This window comes from Melozone crissalis, unplaced genomic scaffold (genome assembly GCF_028551555.1).
Source record: "Melozone crissalis strain CALT ecotype California unplaced genomic scaffold, PUWL_Pcris_2 ptg000004l_1, whole genome shotgun sequence".
Lineage (NCBI taxonomy): Eukaryota > Metazoa > Chordata > Aves > Passeriformes > Passerellidae > Melozone > Melozone crissalis.
The window spans coordinates 22610649-22633773 of NW_026535782.1; the positions used below are offsets into that span (position 1 = coordinate 22610649).

The following is a 23125-nucleotide window of genomic DNA, read 5'->3' on the forward strand; positions in this document are numbered from 1 at the left end:
AGATTTTGAAAGGGGTGACACCAAGATGTTTTTGAGGACTATATACAGAGCTATTTTGGTTTTGAAAACAGAAAGCATTCACACCACACTTTTCATTTCACCTGGCCAGAAATGCTAAGCTCAGATTCCTAATGCATAAATAACAATCCTTATTTACAAGGATGATGTAGAGTCCATTGGGTTCTTGTGACCCTACCAGAAACTGTCTTCAAAGTACTGCAGTCACTAGCTAGGAATAACAATCCCATTCAGATGTTCTTCAGAGCACACAATACAAATATTTGTGTTATGAAATGCACTTGGTTGTCTTCACAGGTTAATGATGTCTTGAACTTGGGGGATTGTAAATCCAGTCCATTACAATAAGAGTCATACTCACAAGCATGAAGATTATGCCAACTATGAGGAAAATTAGAGCCTGCAATTAGGAAATGAAATTTAATTAATAAAGCTAGTGACTTAGAGGCGGTAGCTCATAGATTGCCCCACTGGATCTGCATTAGTGTAATACCCATGGCCTAAGTTTGGCTTATTCTATGTGACTAAAGCCCAAGTAATATTGTACAGGGATACATGAATCAGAGTTAGTCCTGTGAGAATATCAGTCCAAGAGAGATCTGAAAACAAGCCACTTTGGTACTGTGAACAATAATAAAAAAATATATAAAAGAAACATCTTTGTTTTTTATTATTAAAAAATGACAAATTTTTAGTCAATGGTTATAGTCTTTGGAATTAAAAACCACTTCAGAGTTAATCTGCTGAATCCTTATTAGAAAAACAGGTAAGCCCATATCTCTTATCTGACAGTGTTTCTGTACATATTCAAGGGATTCAGATGCTTGTAGTCACCCTTTGCTTTAGTGGAGCTTTAGTTTACCATAATCTGTCCACCCTTAACAATACTCTGTCTTTGTAAAATAAAGATGAATATTGTATGTGATCTCAGTGCAAGATGTGAAATTCTAGATGTGCCTAACACTAGCAACATGAAGAGTGAACAAAGACACATGAAAAAATATTCACAGTCTCTCTACAGAGAGAGCTCTCTAACAGCTGGAAAAAAACCTTGTAGAGATAATTTCATCATAATAAATTTCTTTTATACTAGAAGTATGTATCAGTCACATGACTTTTGTGGAAAAAAAAATATATATAGATGCATATATGCCCATCTGTTTACATTATGTGCCTAAATACATATTTCATCAATAACTTTTCTAATTACATTTTCAAAGAATGTTTCCTCAGTGATAGTTAAATCTGCAGACAATTATTGATGTTCAGGATGAAAGGCATTGCAGTGGCAGTCCAGCACGACATAGACACATGCTGTGCATAAATGATAGACCTTCATATAAGGTCTATGGATCTGTCACAGAGGAGAGCTCACTATTACTTATTTATCTCTGCAGTGCAATTTCCTTCTTAACCTTGACCTCAAATCTTCCTGTTAATCCACAGCTGGTCTTCTAGCATGAACCATCAACTTCTTATAGACTGTCTTGGTGGTATTTATGAAAATGCAGGTGCTAACTGGAGTTTAGACCGGATTAAGTAAGTCTCTTTTTCTAGTGGTTTAAGACACACTTTATCCCAAATACTTAGGTGAGAGTCAGGAGCAGTAGGCCTCTAAAGACTCTGTCTTGAGGAGCCTCAGATGAATCCCACTGCCCAACCTGTATTTTGAGTGAGACACTACCATTCAGGAGCAAGTGCCAGATGTTGGAAGTCAGTGGTCTGAGTGTTAATGAAGAGTGGAAATCACACACCCTCCTACCCTTTCTTTTGCAATTGCCTCCAGTTCTCTTACCCCAATCTTCTGAGGAGACCTGAGGGGTTCCTTCTTAACAATTCTCAGGTAGAAGGCACCAGGGAGGATGAAAATCAACATCGTAGCGGAAGAGGCTCCTGGAAGAGAGAGCAGAGCTGAGTGCAGCATCATTTGACAGAAAAGCAGAGTGGTGCACCTGCAAAAGAGAGCCTGTGGGGAGGCAGCTGCCATTCTGAGCCCAGCTGTACAAAGGGCTCTCTCTGTAGACTACATTTGTGGAGAGCTGTGGATGTCCGAACACTCATTTGGGTGCTTGGGGCCTGAAGAGACACTTGTTACTGGGAGGGTTTTTTCAAAGTGGTCTGGCTGCCTGTGGTGGAGATGTCTGCACGTCAGCTGAAGCCTGTCTGCTGTCAGGTGAAGCAAGGACAAATGAACATTCCCAGTGGGATGACCCTGGAAAGCAGGTATTGAATAGAGAGTGGATGGTCTGTGCCTAAGAAGTGACAACTCCTCTCTGCTCAGCAGAGTCCAGCATGAAGACCTGGGTATAAAAGGCAGGGAGGAGCAAATCAGCTGCAGAAATCCCATTGAGGTACCTTTCTCAAGGGGTCTGCATCCCTGCATCCTCAAGCACTTCAGAGCATGGAGACTCTTCATGGACCTCTTTGGTCAGAGGCCAAAACTGACCAAAAGAAAGTGGTAGGGAGAGAACTGTTAATGCCAAATGAAATGTGTCACTTTTCTTCTTTTTCTAGCACAATACTTTGGAAGTCAATACATTTTTTCATGCTATAATTGCTTGAAAACCAAAGCTGATTTCCCCCTCCTCCACATGTATTAAATTCCCTTTTGGTCAAAATGGGAATTCCTTACCAGTTTTTATATCGGGATTATTGGATTCCTTGTGCCTCATGCAAAGTAACAACAAGGTTGGGTAGCTTATACCTTTGTCTGTCAGCTGTTTGGGAATCCTTACATTCCCTTTAAATTCAATTTGTGTTTATATTTACTGTGCTGTAAGACTCAAACAGAGATTGAATTTCAGTCCATGAATGTAAATATATTGTAGAAAGGACAATAGAGTCAACAAAAAGTATTTATGAAACCTACCGATAAATCCAAAAATGTCCTTGATAGTTGGGACAAAAATTACAAGCAGATCATTAAAAGCCAAAATTACTGCTGCAATCAGGAAATGTCTTATCCAGCTGAATGGCCTTTTGGGAAACAGCAATGCGCTGATAGATGAACGGATCTGCAAGATGAAAGACAACAGGGAAAGTAAAACAGGAGTTAATTTATCTTTGCTTTCAGTTAAAAAAAATTCTATATTAGTTACAGCTGTTGTGAGAAATTCTGACTGAAAAAATGTGTTTTCAGTCTTTGATTCCCATAATATGGTCTCACTCTGATGTAGGTTTTTGAGAACTGGGTTCACAGTTTAATGCAGAAACTCAAATATTTGCAGTGTAGGAGAAAGTCAAGTAAATAGTGTGTAAAATCAGGGACATGAAATCTATTCAACTGAAAGGTGCTAATATCAGCAAAAAATCCTCAAAGAGCCCCCCCACTATAAGTACTAATCAGCAGGCAAAAAAAGAAGCATGTGTGAAATATGATTTGCTGTACTCCTGAACCTGATGAAAATCCCACAAGAATTCTGTCATTTACTTTTCTGAGAGATAGAGGAAGCCGTTGTACTTAATCATTCAATATGAACATATACATATACATATCTGAAAAGTAAAGCATATTTTTCAATGCCACTTGGAAATTATAACCCTAAAACCAATTGCAGAGGATTCTTTTTTGCTTCACTGACTTTCTCACACATCATGGATTTTTTTTGCTTTTACAACATAAAAGATAGTAAGTAGAAAAAAAGGCCAAAAGCAAATCCATTTGGTAGCTTGAGATGATGTTATTCTCAAGTACCAAAATTAACTTAAAAGTTGGTATTTAGAAATTGAACAAAAATATTTTTACACTCCAAAAAACTCCAAATGCACTTCTGTTTGGTTGTTTTAAAGTAACATATAACTTCTTTCAGGTGAGTTTGGCAATTAAATAAATATATGGGGGTCTTTCAGTGTAGTACATCACTAGAAAACACACCATGTTTTTCAGGTTGATGTAAACTAATACTAGGAAGAGGGAGGCAAATTTAAAATATTTTGTCCAGTTTTTGAGTTGGTGTAAGATAGGTTTATTACACAGAAAACCTTCTGCCTGCATTTCTGTGAGCTTACTGTCAGCATATTGAGCATTATTCCTTTTGTGACACAATCCTTAAAAAGAAGTTATCAAACTGAAGTTTTACAGTGACTAATGGTATATAGATCTATATTTAATTTATTTTTTTGGCAATGCAATGAATTTTTTTTTAATAAAAGACTTTATTTTCTTTAAGAAAATACAAATGGGATTATTAATTTAAAAAAGTAGTTGATATAGTTATACTGCTTATTTGAAGGAGTAAGATCTGCTGAGATGGCTGTCCTGACAGAATGTGTAAAGCTCTTTGGTATTCTGGTTTACAAGAAAAAGATATTTTCTCAGGAGTAATTTAAATGGAAAAATCAGTGTTGTGGTTTGCAGCTGCTAACTATTCAAATATTAAAATGATTATAGAGAAATCTAAAAATACAAAATGCTACACCTGACAGACAGATTTCTTCAATGCCCTTAGCTTGTTTTCCCATTAAGACTGATCAATTTGTTAAGACTAATTTAAACATTTAGCCACTGGTTTAAACATGATTTTTAAGGCAGAGCACTGGAGCTCTCCAAGCTAGAAGGACTGACCGCTCAGGGTGCCTTATACCTGTTTTTTCAAAATTTTTTTTAATTTAGTAGACAACATTGAGCAGTGATCACTGCTCTTAGGCACTTGTCAGCAAGCCTGGAAACAGTACCTATGCAGAGTGTGTATTGCACCCAGGACAAGAGAGCAACAGGACCCCCTGGTTACTCAGATGGGAACACTGTGCTGTGATGCAGCTTGCTGGGAGCCCTCCTGCAGCATGGTGCTGGCCTTGTACGTGCTGTACTCATGAGACACCAGCCTCCCAACACCAGACTGAGAATCAGCTATTTTCTCCTCTGCTGCCTGGCAGCTCAGGGAAGACATGAGGCTCAGTTTTGTACATTCAGGAGCCTGGAGTTCTGCCCACTGGGGGAGATTGATCCCTGATGAGGGTCAATCCCTCTGCAGAGCAATTTGTTTAGCTGTGTCTTTCTGTCCCTGCAACTGTGGTTATTGTGTTTTTCCCAGTGAAGAGCACACAGAAGTTCCAAACTTTGCTCGGACAACTGACTGTGCAGCTCTTTTATACTTCTTTTTTTTTCTGGCATTTAGTTTCCTCACCTGTCCACAAACTCAAGCCTGTAAAGTGAGCACAGGGCCCTCTGTCCCTGTATTTCAGCAGCCCAGTGTGGGAGTCCTGCACAATGTGTGACCTGAGCTTCATGTGTCTGTCCTAAGTTTGGGTGCTATAGTAGGTGCCTGTGTCTGTATCAGGAAATCTCGTAAGTGGTTTCAGTATATCTCCAAGACTTTGGTACTTGGGACTGCTCTGACAAATAAAGTACAGAAAGACCCAGGGAGACAGACAAGTAATTCCTGATATATTTATAAAGACTGATTTATTTCAGTCTTTCAAATTTTGCAACCCTAAATGCCTAAGGTCCATGCTTTGGTCAAATGAGAAAACAGACCTCTCTAAATATAAAGCCCAGGCTTACTTTTCTTCAGTGTTAAAATCTTTTGTTGATCACATTCAGTCAGTGAATATGGGTTACCCTGATTTCAGCTCTGTTACTTACAGGGAAAAGGACAAGGGGCACGGTCAGGGTCACAGCCACCAGCACTGCCAGGCGAACCGACAGCAAAAGGGTGTCAAATGTGTACACTTTAGTGTATGTGTGAAGAAGTTCATCTTCAACTTCTCCTACAAAAAGAAAAGAGAAAGGAGTTAAATCACTTAAGCAGTACCTTGCACATTTAAAAGGATCTTTATACTGCAGCCAGATAAGAGATAAGATTAACTTTAGCCCAGCTGCTGCCATTAGATATAAGTTATGGGCTAGACATGAAAAAGGAATTTTCCCACTGTGAACTGATACTAGTCCATCATTCAGAGATGATGAGGGTAATGCAGCTCTGAGGTGATGCTTTGTACTCTAGCATCTTTGACATGACTTTGAGAAAACCATTAAGTGGATGTACAACCTGAAGTAAAAATAATTTCTGTGATATGAAACAACTCACTGAACAGTTACTGAACTGGTAACAGCTCCTTTTGACCTCCACCCAGATGTCTCAGCTCTCAAGCAGAGCCCTCTTGCCCCAGTGATAGGGAGCAGAGTGTGCTGTATCATTCACTTCTCTGCTGTATGGAGGGACTAACAAGGTAAAAAGAGGTGGCGTTTGCACAAAACGGTGTGCTAATAGAGGGACTACTCTGTTTGCCCATCAGTTACTTGAGCTCATCCAGATTTTTTTTACACTAGAATGATTTGCACCTGTTTTTCAGCATAGATGAAACTGAACTAGTGGCGTCAGAGACAGATTGGATAGCACTTAGTAGTGTCATGTAAAACTGTTGAGCACTGGAGTATTTTTAGTACTCTTGGCCTTTGCCAAGAGTCAAGTTTACAACAGCTTCTTGTCTGAGTTCACAAAGTCAAGGGAAACAAGACTGGCCCCCCAGCAGGTGCCTTGGAGTCTCTCACAGGTGAGGCCTGACACTTGGATAAGTCCCACAGTTCACTCAGAAGGTTACACACTGTGTATTATAATTGAATATTGCTTAAACTTGGATTCAGGCCCCCAGAAAATACATTAATACTTGAGTCTTTGTGATAGAACCAGCCTGCCTGCATTAAAAAGTGAGGGAAAATTCTGCAGGGAACAGTGTTTTGACCTACCATAGAAGGTAAGATATCCAAAGAGGGCAGCCAGAAGATACATGATAAGCATGCCAGTGATGGAGATGTTTGAGACATTCTGCATCCGCTTTCGGGAGCGACTGAAGTACAAAAGAAAGAGAGTAACAGTCCTATAAAGCCTCTATTTGTACAAGAAGTGCTCTGAAGGATCTTAGCTCTCTGGCACACCCTCACCAGACAGAAATTTCATAGCAAATATATTGGTTACATAGAGCTCTTGATGCTTTACAACTCTGTGCAGAGCAGCACAGATTTATAAAATATGTTGAAACTGTATTTCTATTGCTTTTTCTGTGGCAACATAAAAATGTGCCACATTATTTTGTATATCACTATTTATTAAATGTTAATCTCAAATGGTGTATTTTAGGTTAAAAAAAATGGAGGGATGAGAATTAAAGGTCTGTTGACAATAATAGACAAGAGTTTTCAGCCAACTCTATGTGAACATACCCTTATATCTACATAGGGCTGTTCTGCAGGTTCAAGAACCCCTTGCAGATCACATCCTTCCTCCATAAATCCTTTGGTTAAAGAAAATCTTCATCTTATAGGACCTGCAAGCATTTTCCCAAGTCATTTTAGAATTTCTATGGCTTCTGAGGTTAAACCTACTGAAACAGGAGGTAATGGTTCTTAGTCTCCTTGAGTTTTGCAACACACCCCTCTGTAATGCAATTTTTGCTGTTCAGCAAATGTCTTTTTTTAGCCCTTCCCAGCTATTAACTCTGTGCTGTTTTAAGCAACTATATTGGGTTTTTGATATTTGTTAAGCAAAACAGGTTGGGTGAAGAGCCTACCAAAGACACCCAAACCAATGGCATCCCAAGAAACTTTAAGAGTAAGTGCAACTGACATAGACACAGAACACATTTAGGTATTATTAGAAACCAGAATTATCTCAGTGCAACCAAGTTTCCCAGTTTATTTCTGATCATTTGAAGGACTTTCCATATTCCTCCTTTACTAAGTAATATTGATCAATGCAGTGGTTCTCTGTCACCAATATCTGACTATAAGACCAAAGCAAAGCCAAAATCTGCTTACAATGGAAAGCAATAATTCACTATCATGTGGGTGTTCACACACCAGCAGTCAATGGACAACAGGTAGAAGATTATCTCTATCTATGGTTAACTGGAAGTATTGGACAAAATTTAAGAACCTTACTCTTTGAGTTCACTGTATATTGGTAGCACCTCAGGGTGGCATACGAATGCAAATGCCAGGATGGGTATTGCATAGGCAGTCTGTAAAATAAAGCTCCCATTAGTAAGAATGGTCACGGCTGCACCTCTGACTTGGCAGGCAGCAGTTTAGCTGTGGTACAAGTGGTGGAAGACAAGTTCTACAGGATCTCCCTTACCCGTGAGTTGAACACAAAATATTTTGGCTGGCACTTGTCACTGTTGTCGCTGTGTGCTTCGTATTCTACACCGCTTTTCGGAGAGATATCTTTTGGCTCCTCAAGGCTTGGGAAGTGCCCAGCTGTGTTGTCCATCATGAAATTCACACCAGAACTGAGTGACTCATTTGATAACATGACCAGGTGCATTGGCACTGTGCTGTTGGTGGCGGTCCAGTTTTCAACCCCGTGGTCCATGATGGGAAGAGGACAGGGTATTTGGGATTTCTTGAAGATTACCTACAAAAAGTAGACAATGTTATCAGAAAAGTTCCTCTCTAGGAGATTACACATCTGTGGTATTCCAACTGAAGTATAAGCAGACACTGAGAAAGAGAGGAAGCAAGAAACAAAGTGCTACCAATTCTGCTTCTTCTGCAAATATTTGTTGTCACTCTGCCTCTGCTGTTTTCCTGCTTTATTTTTTATTCTCAAGTGGTTTTTAACTGATTTTTTTTATTCTGACTTCACCTATTGCTGAATACGTTGTTATTTGATAAACTTGCAGGGGCTATCCTAACATAAAATTGCCACAGCACAAAGTATAAAAGTATTTAAGGTTTACAGAGTATTTACAAATACAGTGTATTTGTCTGGAGACAATACCAAAACAGTCACCTACCACACTGACAAAGAAAACCATACAGGTCAGTGAAAACCCACTCGTATAACCAAGATAACCTGTGCAGCAAGAAAAACAAAACAAAACAGAACAAAATAGTTCAGTTACATAAAAATTCACAATCCTTAAAGGACTAAGAAATGAGTTTAAGCAGGGCATTAAGCTTACCTAAGCTTTTTAGAAGGGAGAGGGGAAGAATAATCACAACTGTTACAAGTATGACGAGGTAGTTCCCATTAAGGTACCATTCTCTAAACAGGAAGAATAAAAGTAAAAATAATCATCACTGACATCAAAGTGAAAATTGTTCATCTCAGGTTCAGGCTGGGAAAAGACACCTACCCAGAATTCTCCTCAAGTTTCATAAATGCTCTGATGACTTCAGGAAGTTCATATTTAATAATAAAGAGGTAGCTTGACATTGCTGGAAAAAAACCCAAACAAAACAAAAACCTTTAGAGAACTGAGTTTCCAAAACTGTAGTTCCAAAAAAAGAGAAAAGCTTTTGCTAAAGTAGAGAAATGAGTTATGTTTAAATAACAGTGTGACTAAATAAATAAATCCTTTATTTTGACAGGCTGAGCCATAGTCAATGAAGAGAATGGCCAGTTCCTTGAGGATGGTCAGTCAGGCCCCTTTAGCCATCATTGAAGCTTCTTCACTGGCCATGGAGAGATCCCAGGTAATTGTCTTTCACCATACACTGAAGTGTCAGGTAGCTGAAAAAAGTGAGATGAATTCCTCATATCCTTCATTTTTACAATACAGTGTATGCTGTATCTGGCTCATCTCTGATGCCATTTAGCCAGACAGAGGAGAGAATGAAATCACTTGTGTTTTGTAGGAAGAGCATTGGAAGCTAGAAAACTTTTGTCTCTTACCTCCAATATTCTGCATTGTGACTGCAATGAAGACACTACACTTCCCAGGCCAGCCAAATGCCTTTGCTCCCAGTTTTTCATATATTAATGATCCTGAAAAAAAACCCCAAACAAAATCAAAACAAAAATATGGGCCACTACATTAGTGTTGTGTTTTGAGGGGAAGTAAATTTTTTGGGATGCTGTGGTCACATCGATGGGTGTTCAGATTTGAATATTGGCACCTGGTGTGGACACTGGGGGACATGGATATGCCTCTGAGAACACAGGGGTTAAAAGCAGAGCATTCCCAGGAAACCTTCTCTTGGGTTCCAGTGGGGAAAGAGTTTGGATCCCTCCCCAGGCCCAGCTGCTGGCTAGGCGGGGACGGGGAAGCCGTGCAGCCGGGTGAGGTAGGCCAGGCCTTGGACAGAGGTGGGAGGCAAAGAGGCCCCGAGGATGGAAGGGTGGGAGAAGCACCAGGAGGCATCAGGCAGCTCCTCCCATGACAGAGAGCCTGTGCCTGTGACTGTGTTGCCTTGGAACTTGATAAACATGTGCCAGCAGCACAGCCAAGAAGGAGAAGGGGTGGGGGTGGGGGGTGCAGCAAGAAGGTTTCCGGCCGCTGTGGGAGATCCAGGCGGGCAGAGCCCGAGATTTTAACTCTTTTTTGGACAATGAAAACTTCACAGAACATTAACCTTTCCTAGAAGAGAGATAGAGATGAAATGGAAGAAAAAATGGGCAAATGTGATGAAGGTTCGAGCAAGTGAACGATGTTGGAAAAGTAGAGAAGAATCTTAGGTGGGAAGAGATGATGGAGTGGCCTTAGCTGGACTTTTCTTGTTATAGCCATGGACAGAACCATGTTTCCTGTGATACAGAGATTGCATCCAGGGGAAGGCAATGGCTCAGAGCCAAGAGAGTTCAGTGTTGGTACCCCTCAGTCCCAGGGGGTGAAATTTGGGAGGGGCTGGTGTCCCAAAGGTGAGAGACTGTGCTCTTTTTGGAATGGGACAAGGCATCCTTAAAAGGACAACCCTAGAAGCAGCTCTGGCCCATGTGCAGTGGTGAGAGCACTGGGCATGGAAGGAAAGGTGTCACGATGGCAAACGTTCTCCAGGTGCTGCCACGAGTGACGTGGAAACACATGAGGTTTCCACAGTGTTTCCTGGGGAAGCCTATGGCACAAGAAGGACTCCTCTCCTCTTGATGAACTGAGAATTGATTATCTAAAGGGTGGTGATGGACTGAGAGTTGGTGATCTGAGGGATGAATGTATTGGAAATTTGGTGGGAGGAGGAAGAAATGTTTTTGGAAGGTTTTCATTTTTCCTGTGTATTCCTTTTTACATATAGTTGTAGTGTAGTTAATAAAGTTTTCTTTTCTTTATTTCTAAGTGGGGGCCTGCTTTGCTTATTCCTGATCACATCTCACAGCAGACACCAGGGGGAGTGTATTTTCATGGGGGCACTGGCATTGCACCAGCCTCAAACCACGACAATTAGACATACTTGATAAATTGCATTCCAAGGTAAAATACATGCATGCAATACAGATTGTGAATCACAGCCTCCTACCTCCTTCTTTTGATATCTTCAGTAAAAGGTGGACCGAGTAGAGTGATAATATTGCTACGCTGAGCAGCAGAACTCTGCAAGGCAAAGCAGAAATCAGAATCCTAAGCAGGACATCAGAGGCACTCAGTTGATTTGAACATACACTTGCTCATTCTCATGAAGTTCAACACGTCATAAATAGCTTTCAGCAAGTTTGTTCTTTGGTCTCCCAGGCTAAATGCAGAGCTAAGTGTCAATTGTAGCTTCCTTATGAGTACAGTTGCACCTTATACACTCTAAGTGCCCCTGAAGGCTTGTTGAAGTCCAGTAAGTGCTAGTTCTGTGCTAGTCCACAAGGACAAAATCTTATATCTTAACAAGTTCCCACTAAAGTAAACAGATTTCTATGCAAGAATCTGGTCTTTGGACTCTCACCTGCCCACTGACCTCTCATTCTCAAATCTCTCCTCAATCAGAGCTGTCAAAAAAACCCACAAAAATGAAACCCAAAAGCAAATGGTAACTGGGACAACTTCAATGCTATCTCTTGGCTGGTCACTGTATGGACTTCTGGCATATCACTGTGTAGTGGAGGTTAGTTGCCTGCTGTGTGAGTACATTAGAAATCTTGCATCATGTTAAAGCATGGCACAACACTGGAAAACCTGCTCTTGGAGCACTGGTAGCTTAGCTTGTAGACTTAGTCTGCCTGAAGATACTGGTACCTGACTTCAGTAATTCTGATTACTGCCATGTTTCTGCCACACAACAGGTGCATCCTATGTGATTTCAGCTATCTGCCTCTTGTAAACAGCTTGTGAAAAATGTAGCTTTGTATGAGATTTTTGGGGCACAGCGCTGTGCACAACATATCTTATTACCTTAACCATCTCGTCATCAGCCTGCCCAAGTACTGGTGAGGAAGAGAATAACATGACAGAGATAGAAAATATAGAAGCACTTTATCCCATGGCTGAACAGGAGGTTGTGCCCACATCTCCCACTCCCCTGAACACGAGGTTTGGTACAGATATAGGAGACACTGACAGCCAGGTTCATAAATGAGTCTAGGAGCAGACTCAGGCCCTGGGGCTGAGTGATGAACCACCAGACCATCACAATTTCCTCTGAAATTTCCCTCTTCAGGAGAGACAGACAGTGCTACTACCTTGGTGTGGGCAGGGCTGTCTCCTGCTGTGGGCTCATGCAATATGGTAAGGGGGGATCATGTCTGAGGTGAGATCCTGCTGGCGTGGCACCCTCCTTGATCAGGGCCACCCATACAGCTGCTGTTCAGAGACATGATCTCTGTGTCCTGACACATGAGATGGGGTAAACCAGAGTCCTCCTGGTTGCACTTGCTAAATCATGCTGGGCAGCAGAAGTGTTGGTTGCTTTTGGAATTTTGTTAGCCTTCTATTTTCCTTCACCCTGTAGAACACCTTCCAGCATGAAAGCACTTGGGCAACATGAGAAGAGTAAATTACTATACTGCCAGCATCATCTCAATTAGAATTCATGTCCAGCAGTTTCCATTTAGTAGATGGGATTTTTCTGTCCCACTAACACTAACATCACGGGATGTGAAAACAGAGGAACGTCAAGCAATTGGATAACTAGTACTGGTAGCAGTATCTACACACAAGTTCATATTTCTAAATAAAAATCCTTCCTTTACCAAAAGGGAGAATGTTCTCATTCAGAAAATATGGAAATAGCATAGCAAAGAAAGTGAGCTGTGGGGGGAGATTTTTTGCTTTAGCATTACTCCCTACTTCAGCACTGCCAACAGAGCTAATATCATTAGGCTTGTATCAGATTTTTTTTCCACCAATCAGTATGATCAGAATTTCAAATAAAGGTATTATAAAGATAGTATTTTTCCCTGTTAGTGAGGCTTAAGTTATCACAGTTTTCTTTCCAGTGGTCATTTATGAGCATACCAGTTAGTACAAGTGCTCAGAGAAAGTTGGAGGAGAAAAAAATCCTACATTTTTCTGACTCTGACAAAATGGCAGTTTTAGAACTGGCTTCCAATTTTTGCTCTGCACATATTATATCTAAACCAGTTGGGTGCAGGTGTTATGAAGTGCTTATACAGAACAGCATTTGAATCTACAGCTAATTTTCAGTTAGAAATTATATTGGCAAAACAGGAGATGTTTCTTAGCAACTGTAAGCTACATGTAAAATTTTAAATGCTGTTGCTGTTATAGTTCCACAGTCCCCACAAGCAAGAAGCTCTATAAAAACATGCTAGGTTTCAGTAATGTTAAAAATGGCTAATTGTCACACAGTAATATCATGGTTTATTCCAGTCTCATGAGAGGCTAAAATTAAGGCTTCAAGCTAAAATTAAAATCAATAATTAAAAAAAAATATTTTTGATAGAATTCATCTCATTATAAAGAGCCAGATGTTAGCCATGGATTAAAAAACTTCCTGTGGGTATATGTTACTGTCTATAAAAACCCATTCTGTGTAGATACTGTTTGTCAGTCACAGATCAATGCTGTCCTTTGCGCACATTGGGTACAGACAGACTTGGAGCAGCAACATTGGATCTGTGAATGCCTTTGCACTCAAAGCATGTTGACATTTCAGATGATATCGAATCCTCTTCTTCCATTTCTACATAGGGATTAGATGATTGGGGCGATGCAAACATATTTGTGGGTGATTTAATTTCCTCATTGGATTCCCATAGTAAACTGGCAAGATCGGTCTTGTTATTTTAGGACCAGCATGCTTTCTTTCCTTCTGTTTTTTGACTGCATAGTATCAATTCACAGTCATGTTTCTAACACAAAGGAGGTCTACAATTTCGGCAGTGAATTTTCAGCAGTGGATGGTTCCTTGTGGTGAAGCTGAAATGCTCTCATTACAGAGGATCTTACAAGAACCTTCAGCTAACGAACCAAGCTTAACATACCACTGTAATCATAAAAACTTCAGCTCCAGCCCCCTGCTTATATTCCATTTGCTTATTTTTCTACGTACTTACATGAAAAGGATAATTCCTGTGTTGGCCATGGCATAGGAGAGCCCTAAGATGCCACTGCCCATAATGGCATTGCTGAGGTTGAACGAGGACATTCCAAAGGAAGTTCTACCCCTGTGCTGTTGGGTGCAAGAACAGAAAATGGCAATTCATTTGCATTTTACTGAGCATGACTGGCTAATTATCCTCATTCCTGGTGTTCCCTATACTCCTCCCTTGATGCCTAGAGGTGGAGCTTTTTCAAGGTTCCCAGGCCCAGAGGCACTTGCCACCAAAAGGAGTCTACCCCAAAGACAGCTGTGAGGGTAGTGTTTGCCTCTTCCCACTCTTTCATTGTCTCAGTCAGGAGGAGGCTTGCATTCCTGACGGTGATTTAGGTGACACAGTTACACTGGCTATGCTGGCCAGCCTCCATGGAAACACATGCTCTTATCAAACAGGTTTCCCAATTACCAATTTTTAAGTATTCAGATTTTTTATTGAATTTGTCTCCAAGTAAAATGCACTTTTTTTTTGGGGAACTAAAAGGGTGTCTGGGGGGAAGAAAGAAAGGAGTGCTGTGTGCCTAGGGCTGGAAGCAGAAGAATGGAAGAGGGCAAAACCTAGGAGAGAGGGGATGGTGTGTGAATGAGTTACAACAGATGCCAAGTGGAAAAGAAAAAGGGAACATGGCTCTTAATTTTGGTTTACAATTACAAACAATATTTTTGATGTTATGTGATCATTCATTAATAAAATCTGTAACACCACTGATAAAATAATGCCTTTCATTTAATCAAATTCACTAACAATTGAGTAACATTAAATCCTAGCAGAGATGTACCCACACGCACGCTCCAAGAGCTGGTGCTGTGCTTCCACTTTCATGTGGAGCTGTCTAGGAAGTTTGACGTGTGCTGACCACGTAGAGCTCAGCATCATAAAGCCAAAACAATAAGGTTCTTTCTCTAAAGCAGTGCAGCTGAATCTAGATTCCTTCACACAGATGCTGGAAACTAGAAATACAAGCATGTATCCACTAAGGCACAGATCTATGTGGCTATAGGAACAACAAAGTCCTTCTGAGCGCAATGTCCTGTCAGGAAAATGGGCGCAATGCCCCACTGTCTGCACATCTCAGCTGAGATTACATGGAGATGTTACTGAAGCTTAAGTGTGATCTAAGGAATTTTTCTGATTACTTGTGTAGGAAAGATTGAATTTTACTTGTAAGATAACAGAAAGGGTTTGCTGCACTAACTGTTAGAAAACGTGTTTATTCTTTGAAAGTCAAGATTTTGCTGGCCAGGCTCCAGAGTAATTTTGCTTACTGACACTTTAAGGAAAAAATCAGGTCAATAAGATCTACTTTGTAAGCATTCATTCATTCATTTAAAAAGAATAAAACTTACATATTCTTCATCATAGTCCTCCAATTTCTTTTTATCCAGATATCCATTTGTAAGGAACTTCTGACTTTCTGCATCATCACTAGCAAAGGGACTGAACACAAAGAAAAATAAGAAAATATTAGATAAAGCTTATGATACACATTTTATTTGAGTGGTGCTTTTTGTCATCACTGGAAAATTTCCTTTGGCATTGCTCTGAATATTTAAAAATCCAGCAAAAAAAAGGTCTGTTCTCCTGTAAAGTTCTCATATCCAATGGCATGTTTTGTAGATCTTTGCTTTGATTTGGAATTTAGTTTTAGACCCAGTAATCTTTGAATTACACTTGATTGCAGATGTTGGAAAGCGGATCCATACTGTCAGTAACACGCTGAAGCTGAGCACGTGCTTCACATCTGGGGAACAAAGACCCTGTTGGAGATACATGCTGGAGGGAGCAGTGACCTGAGAGCAACAGACTGATGGCTGGTTTTGAGATGTCTTTTTCCAGCCACACAAGTGCTAGTGCTGTGGTGGGTTCTGCTGGAATGTCTGAGGGTGGGCTGTCCCTGCTGCCCTCCATTCCTTGCCCTGGGAAACACTCTCCCTCAATGTGCTCAGGCTGAACTTCTCTGAGAGTATATTAATTTACGTATGTACCATCCGACTGGAGTAGTTGGAAATTGCCAAGGGTTAATCTGTGTTGGGAGCCTGAAGATATCAGTCCAGGTGGTGGCAGGCAAGGGGGGACCTGGGCTGCCTTGCTGTTCTGGGCACACTCTCCTCCAGAGCACAGAGCAAGAAGGGTCAGTGCTGTGGGGAAACTTCCCAGATGCCATTAGTGAAGATTATTTATTGATTACTGCTTTCTAGCCTTAACAGAACAGAGAAATGCCTACCTGCTAATTGCAGCCTTTTCTGAATCAGCCGGCCCTCTGTAGTTGTCTTCGAGGCTTTCCCCACTGTTGCTCTGATCGTCAGGTTCGATGTTGACTTTTTGCAGCTCCATGCGATCCATTAGAGCGGTCAGCGCTTTCCAGCACACACACTCGCTTCTTCAGGGTAAACAGCACTGTGCCGTCTGCTTGTGGGTCCTCTCTGTCATGCAGGGACTGCCAGAACACTCTGTTCTGCAAACAAAACACAACAGAACTCATTAGAGTTTTCTTCAAATTAGATAAACCAGTGTGAATTGTTTGGTTTGTGCTTGATCTTTGTAATAGCATTAAGAGGGGAAAGTGTTGCAGACTGGGAAAATTCTGGGCAAGCATAAAAGTCTCTTTATATGCCAGCACTTGGTTCTCCTGTCTCCCTTCAAATGGTAAAGGGTGCAGAGGCCAACAGATGCACAGTGGATATCCGGCATCTGGAAAAAATACAAAGCCAGCAGAAAAAAATTTCCTGAACTGCTGCTTTGGACTTTCTAGGGGAGGGTGATGCAGAAATGTTTTCTGATAAAAACAGGAGTATAGCAGTATTAGGCTATCCCATTTGTTGCAAGATTAATGTTGTCACAGGTTTAAATGTTTCTTAGATTTGTGCCTTTCACTGGGATCTGACAGAGGTGAGCATCTCTGTATGACCATTTTTTGATAATTGGGAGGTGCAATTCTGATAGGCCAGTTTCTAAGGGAACCGGTGTTTAATTCTTACTTAACCCATCGCTGTAAGCTCTGTCTCACACAGGATTATTACATGGGTATTAGACTGATTATCTTTACCCCATGAGAAAAATTCTTGCCTTTTAAAAATCATATGAATAAATGCTCAACTCTTTATTTATTGTATGGACCAAATGAAATTTTATGACCCAAATTTACAAAGAGAACTTCACCTCTGGGATTTCAGCAGCTCTGTGCTACAGACTCATCTGTAGATAGAGATGTGAATTCATTTGTTGATTATCAGATTCAAGAGGAAAACACTGTTCAAGAAATGCTGCAGTTCTGCAATCCTTCTCCCTTGATGCATTCTGTATTTCCATTCCACAGCTGAGGGGACACCAGTGAAGGGAGCGAGCAGAGATCAGAGAGCACACACCTGGGGCTGCAGCTGCAGTTCCCTTGGCCTTTACCTGCTGCCTTGCAATCAGGCACGCTGGCCAGATTGATGACAATTTTCATAAATATGACATGTCCAATGCAGCTCAGCGTTCCATAATGACAATATCAGAAACATTGCAACAAATAATTTTCTAAGTCTGGCTCTTTGCAACATTAAATCTGCAATTATTTAATAGCCTGTCTCTCTCTCTTTGCATTTATGGGTGTATAGGTCCAGCTCAATGACCAGGCCTTTGCTGTCCTCTGATACTGATCATATGCTGTTCTTAGGAACATCTACAAGCATATCTGTGGTGGCAAGATGTTGGAGTGCATGTATTTAAAATGCAGATATAAACTTTAAATACCAATCCTGGAGGTTAAAACTGACTCCAGGCCAGAAATTAATGTCAAATTCCTTGCTTCTTACTAAAAGCATTCACCCAGACCAGACAACTGAAAAGGAGAAGCAATATCACAGTGCATTAGGAAATTTCCTACCAGAGAGAGCGGCTGGCTCTAATTCTTTCTGCTGCCTCACGGAGTGTTTGTATGTGTGGGGGGATGAGTGACTCAGGCATCAGGGCAGAGCTGCTGGCACTCACATTTCAATGCCTGGGGGATTCTACTTGCTTAGGATATTAATAAATCCATGAGATAAAAAACCAGTAACACTCTCCTCACCCCTCCACCCCCAACAGAGCCTTGACAACTGTGGTTTCATTCACAGAACTGTCTTCAAACACAGACACTGCCCTGTCTGAGAAAGAGAGTTTTTCCAATTCTTGATGCTTATTTTTAATCTGTGGTGTAGAAGTCAGGCAAACAAATCTATCTGTGTTCATCCCTGTTCTGGTAAAGGGTAAAACCTCCTCTGTCTGCACTGCCTAACTTTTGTTGGAAAAATGTCTTTTCCAGAGGTGGCAGTCCAAAAAATACAGATCTTCAAAGAGATGGGAAACGGAGGAAAAGTAAGCAAAAAAGTTGCCAGGAGTTAAGCTGCACAAAGATTAGGCTGAAGATGAAAGCTTGTGCAGCACAGCAAACAATATGGAAAAATTGACTGAAAATACATGTTACAGCATAAGAATCATCTGGACATTGCCCTGTCAAACATTTACACAAGTTGTCTGATTTATGGACGTCATCTCAAGAGGCTGTGTAACCACTGCATAAAGCAATGATTTTCTGTTTTATTTTATTGTTTTAATCTTTGAATTCCTAAAAGTCTTCTGGTGAAAGCACAAAGATTCAGTTGGCAAAATTAAGTCTATTGAAAACCTGCTTTCTTGCAGTTGTAATTTTTTAGGGAGAGGTTGGTAGAACTCCAGAGGTTTACGAACCATGAGCAGAATGCCATTGGCATAAATATGGGGAGAATGAGACCCATAAAACAGGACTGCTATTAGATTTGAATATTGCAAACACTAATAACTGTGATTATGACCAATGGCGCCTTTGAACTTCAGTAGAATTGGCAGGGCTGGTCCTTAGTTAGTGGCAATCCATATCTTCGGTTCCTAGCACTGCAGATACTGAGGGCTTTGGGAGATGCACAGGCACTGGTAGCATGTTCTCCCCACAAGTAACAGAGAAGAGGCAGAGCTGTCACTGCTTCACCTGAGGGGGACGTGGGCTGACCCTGTACCTCTGGAGCTGTTACTCAGCCTACAAGATATTTGGATAAAGGGGATGCACTGACATTGGGCTCTCAGTTGCACCCCTTCAGGGATTTGTGCTGGTGGATTGCTGCTCCTGGGGGGACAGCCAGGAACCAGGGCAGGGATGGTGTGAAAGCACAGCCACCAAGGTTGGGCAGGCCTGGGCCCTGCCAGAAGCTTTGCCTGCAATATTGGAGGAAAACCACCAAAGTTCTCCTGCTTTAGCTGCCCTGGGATTTAATGCTTTCTGCTTCAGAGCTATGATTTTGGTGCCTAAACATACAAGAGAAATCTCTTAGATTTCCAGTGTTCCTCAAACTTGCCCTCAATACAATGATGTTTTTGCTGTCTGTTGTAGCATTTGGCTGAACAGAAAAGATTTTTCCTAAAGTATGGTATTAAAATGGAAATACTCATTGCAGAAAAAATTTACCTATTATTAGAGGAGAGTTATTTATCTCTATAAAACTAATTTTCCTCTTCAAGTATAGGGTACTGCTCTGCATAATTTATTAAGTAATGGTTTCCAGCAATGATTCGGAAAATCATGAAATTTTTGGCATCTGATTTCACAAGGTTATTGATTTCTGTCCAGTCTGCAGTTAGAACATTAGGCGAATGGACAACCACTGGGCAAATAATGCTGGGTCACAGATATGACTAACACTTTCATGGGTTTTGCAATATCAATATTTGTAATGTCTGCCATGGTATCCAATGCAGCAGATTTTGCCAGATTCTTCGTCTTCATGACAGTGACTTTATAAGGTTATTGTCTATGTGGCTATTTCAAAATGAAATAAGTGTTTCAGCTGTCAAATAAATAATTAAAATGTAAAGCCCACTTTCCCAAATTAATTTGTTCAAAGAAATATTAGCCAAGTAACTCGAGAGCCTGGAAAAAATTTCTTAGAAGATAGCCAAGGGCTGCAAAGGCAAGCAATCATTCATTTCTTAATTGACTGGGAAATTTTGAATACTTTTGCTGTTCTGTGGTTGCTTAGGTTTTGATTTTCTGTACAAAAGAGAAGTCTAAATTTCATTCGTGAAGAAATATCAAAGATATTTGCCAGTACAAATTAATACGTCAGTAAATCTTAAGGAGCCTATCCTTCATATTGCGCTTATATTTAGAGATTAATTAAATTTATAATTCCAAATTCCTGAAGATATGGCCAGTGTCTAAAATACATTGATAAAATTTTATAAAGAAAAAAAGTTTACCTCTGAGTTAAGCGGGTTCCTTTCCTCACTTGCTAGACAGGTTATATCTTTTAGGAATTGCACCTGTAAGAAAAAGTTTACTCATATGCAACCTAGAGCAGTTGAACAGTGATTTAAAGACAAATGGGAGTGTATGGGATGAACCAATCACCAGCTGCTACACCCAACAACTCCCTTTGACAAACTTGCGTCAGCTCTTAGAAAAAAAGGGGAAAAAAAAGAAGAAAGGTAAATCAGTTTATTGGAGCACACTGAGGGCAAACATCTCAGTTACCAGAGCTATTTGCTCTCTGAGCTGAGCCCTATTTCAAAATGCTTCTCCCAGAACACACCACCCAAGCTTGATCACACTCTCATTTGACAGTCTGGATTTTTGAATAATGTGCATGCATTAATCTTGCAGTAGCACAATAATAAAGAGCCTGGAAAATAAGTTCTGAAAGAAATACCTGTTTGCTCCCACACTGTTCTTATCTCTGTGACAACAGAGCTACATCTTGCAGTCTGCCTGTCTGGACTTGGTCTGAAGTGTGTGCTTTCAAAGGGGCTGTTTGACCTGTGCCTTGGTTTCCCAGTTGAAATATTTAGTGTCATGTCAGCTGAGGAAATATATGTCCAGTGACAAATGTTATTCATTTGATGGCAATATAGGCCTGTGGAGAAGTATTTAATTATCTCTGATTTGCCTGTAGTACTGCAGAATTTACTGTAGAATTTTATCCAATTACATAATGACCATAATTAAACCCCACATCTAACCCCCCAGCCCTCCCACCCATGTAGGCTTTGTGATTAAAGCCTTCAGACTAGCCTGACTGTGAAGGCAGGAGGGCAAGTGAGGGGATGTAGTTTTTAATTCTTAGAGTTTCCTGTGGAGCACTCAGACTGCTTTAGCTCAGGCTGGGTGACAACCTGTGGGAACCCAACCCTGCTTCAGTGTGACCAGGCCTTCTGCTTGTTTGCTGCCAGAACTGGCCATGCTGTGCTGGTTTCAGACTTCCCCCCCAAAAAGAAATCTGAGTTCCAATATAGACTCAGACAAATGGTTTAACAAAAATAAGCTCTGTCTCCCTCAGTTGTGCATTCCCATGAAAAGACAACTGATTGTAAGGCCAGTCATGCCACATGATGCCAAAAGTAGAGCAATCCAAAGATTAAGAGGCACAAGGTTTGGAGCCAGAGGTCCTATCTTGATTTAAACATAGCTGGAAAAGTGAACAAATTTTTGGGCCTAGGTTGGTTGAATGGACTTTGAGTATGAAAGCTCCCTGTGTTTTCCATTTCATCAGTTGATGTAATGAGGGAAACAGGCTTTTCCTCTAAGGCATATGACCAAGAATAGGTGTCCTGAATGTATTAAGGCAGTTCTCAGCAGAAGTTTAGCACCAGGTTTTCCTATGCCATTGCTAAGGTAAGGGAGCAGAGCTGCCAGGGGAGCTGGGGCAGGCAGCTGTGCTCTGCTTGAGCCTGTTTGCTTTGCACACTTGACAGGGCTGTGGGTATGGGCAGCCTCCTTGGTGCTCTGTTGCTCATGTGGCTGTTTCATGTAACAATAGGGGAGAGAAAAACATTTCTTTAAACAAAGGAAAATAAGACTGCAAACCATAAAGAAAACAGCAGGGAGATTTGGGGATAGATGTACTAACAAATCAGCAACAGCTGTGAAAATTACTTCTGATGCATTTTTTTGAACCTGATTAAATAAATAATAATCAAGATTAGAGGTAATTTCCTTTTCAAATACCACAAATATCCATGTCTATCTCTGATTCCCACTGAGTCTAAGCAGTGTGGCACAATTCTCTCTGCAGCCACATCATGGTAGTTGGGTGGATCTTTCCTCAGTGCATGGGGGGATGGAGTCATCAGGGTTGATGGTGCTCAGCAGGGCCCCTGTCCCAGGGGCCTGATGCCTCAAAGATGCCAGGCAAGGTGTACAGGCAGCTGGAGCTGGAAGAAACCATTCACATGCCTGTAGGCAATTCTTTTTCTGCAGAGAAGAGCCAGCTAACACCGTTTCTTAACACAAGTTTTTTTGACTCTGCCAGTTCTTTTTGCCTATCCCTAACTAGAGAAGCACTGCTTAATTTTCATCAGAAAAGTCTTCTTTCAGCAGAGCACAAATGTCAGTGTCCAATCTTCCTACTGAAGGGAGGCACATGCTAACTCAAGACCCTTTCTGTTTTGTCTTCATCTTGGCTAGTTTCACTATTTGTAAAGAAAACTTTGTATTTGCTAGTATTGCTTGAGGTCATGCAAGAGTTCAAAGAAAAAAAACCAAAACATTTTCTTTTTGTTTTCTGACAAACAGGATTAAATTCTCGATTAGAATGCTGGAAACAGTGAACAAAGGGAAGCACAACATTGTGATGTCCACCCTTGCCTCTGGTAGCTGGACCTAGCTTTGTCTCTCACTGACGTGTGACACGTCTCTGCCACAGAGTCATGCAGTCAGAGTAGCTCCACTTACATTCAAAAAAAGGGACAATTGTACTCTTGGTTACTTTTCCACCAGAAGCTACTAAATAAAGCTCTTCTTTGTTAATTTGTGGGATCATACTACAAGCTCTGTTAGACACCTCAGGGCCTATGGAGCACCCTGAAGCTCACCAGGGAGTGTTTGCCCAGCCCAGCGCCCTGTTTACCCTTTCTCT

At 40.9% G+C, this 23125-nt stretch overlaps 1 protein-coding gene across 1 annotated transcript; it reads right to left on the minus strand.

The window, feature by feature from the left end:
- Positions 1 to 316: 316 nt before the first annotated feature.
- Positions 317 to 16581, minus strand: SLC38A4 (solute carrier family 38 member 4). The gene is made up of 15 exons (XM_054277217.1): positions 16444 to 16581; positions 15566 to 15656; positions 14178 to 14293; positions 11195 to 11268; positions 9636 to 9728; positions 9097 to 9178; positions 8923 to 9005; positions 8755 to 8813; positions 8094 to 8372; positions 7898 to 7977; positions 6707 to 6807; positions 5603 to 5727; positions 2888 to 3032; positions 1814 to 1911; positions 317 to 418 (listed from the first exon to the last, which is right to left on the minus strand). Exons 1-15 carry the CDS (start codon positions 16560 to 16562, stop codon positions 317 to 319), a joined length of 1647 nt encoding a protein of 548 aa, XP_054133192.1. The 5' UTR covers positions 16563 to 16581.
- Between the last annotated feature and the right edge of the window lie 6544 nt (positions 16582 to 23125).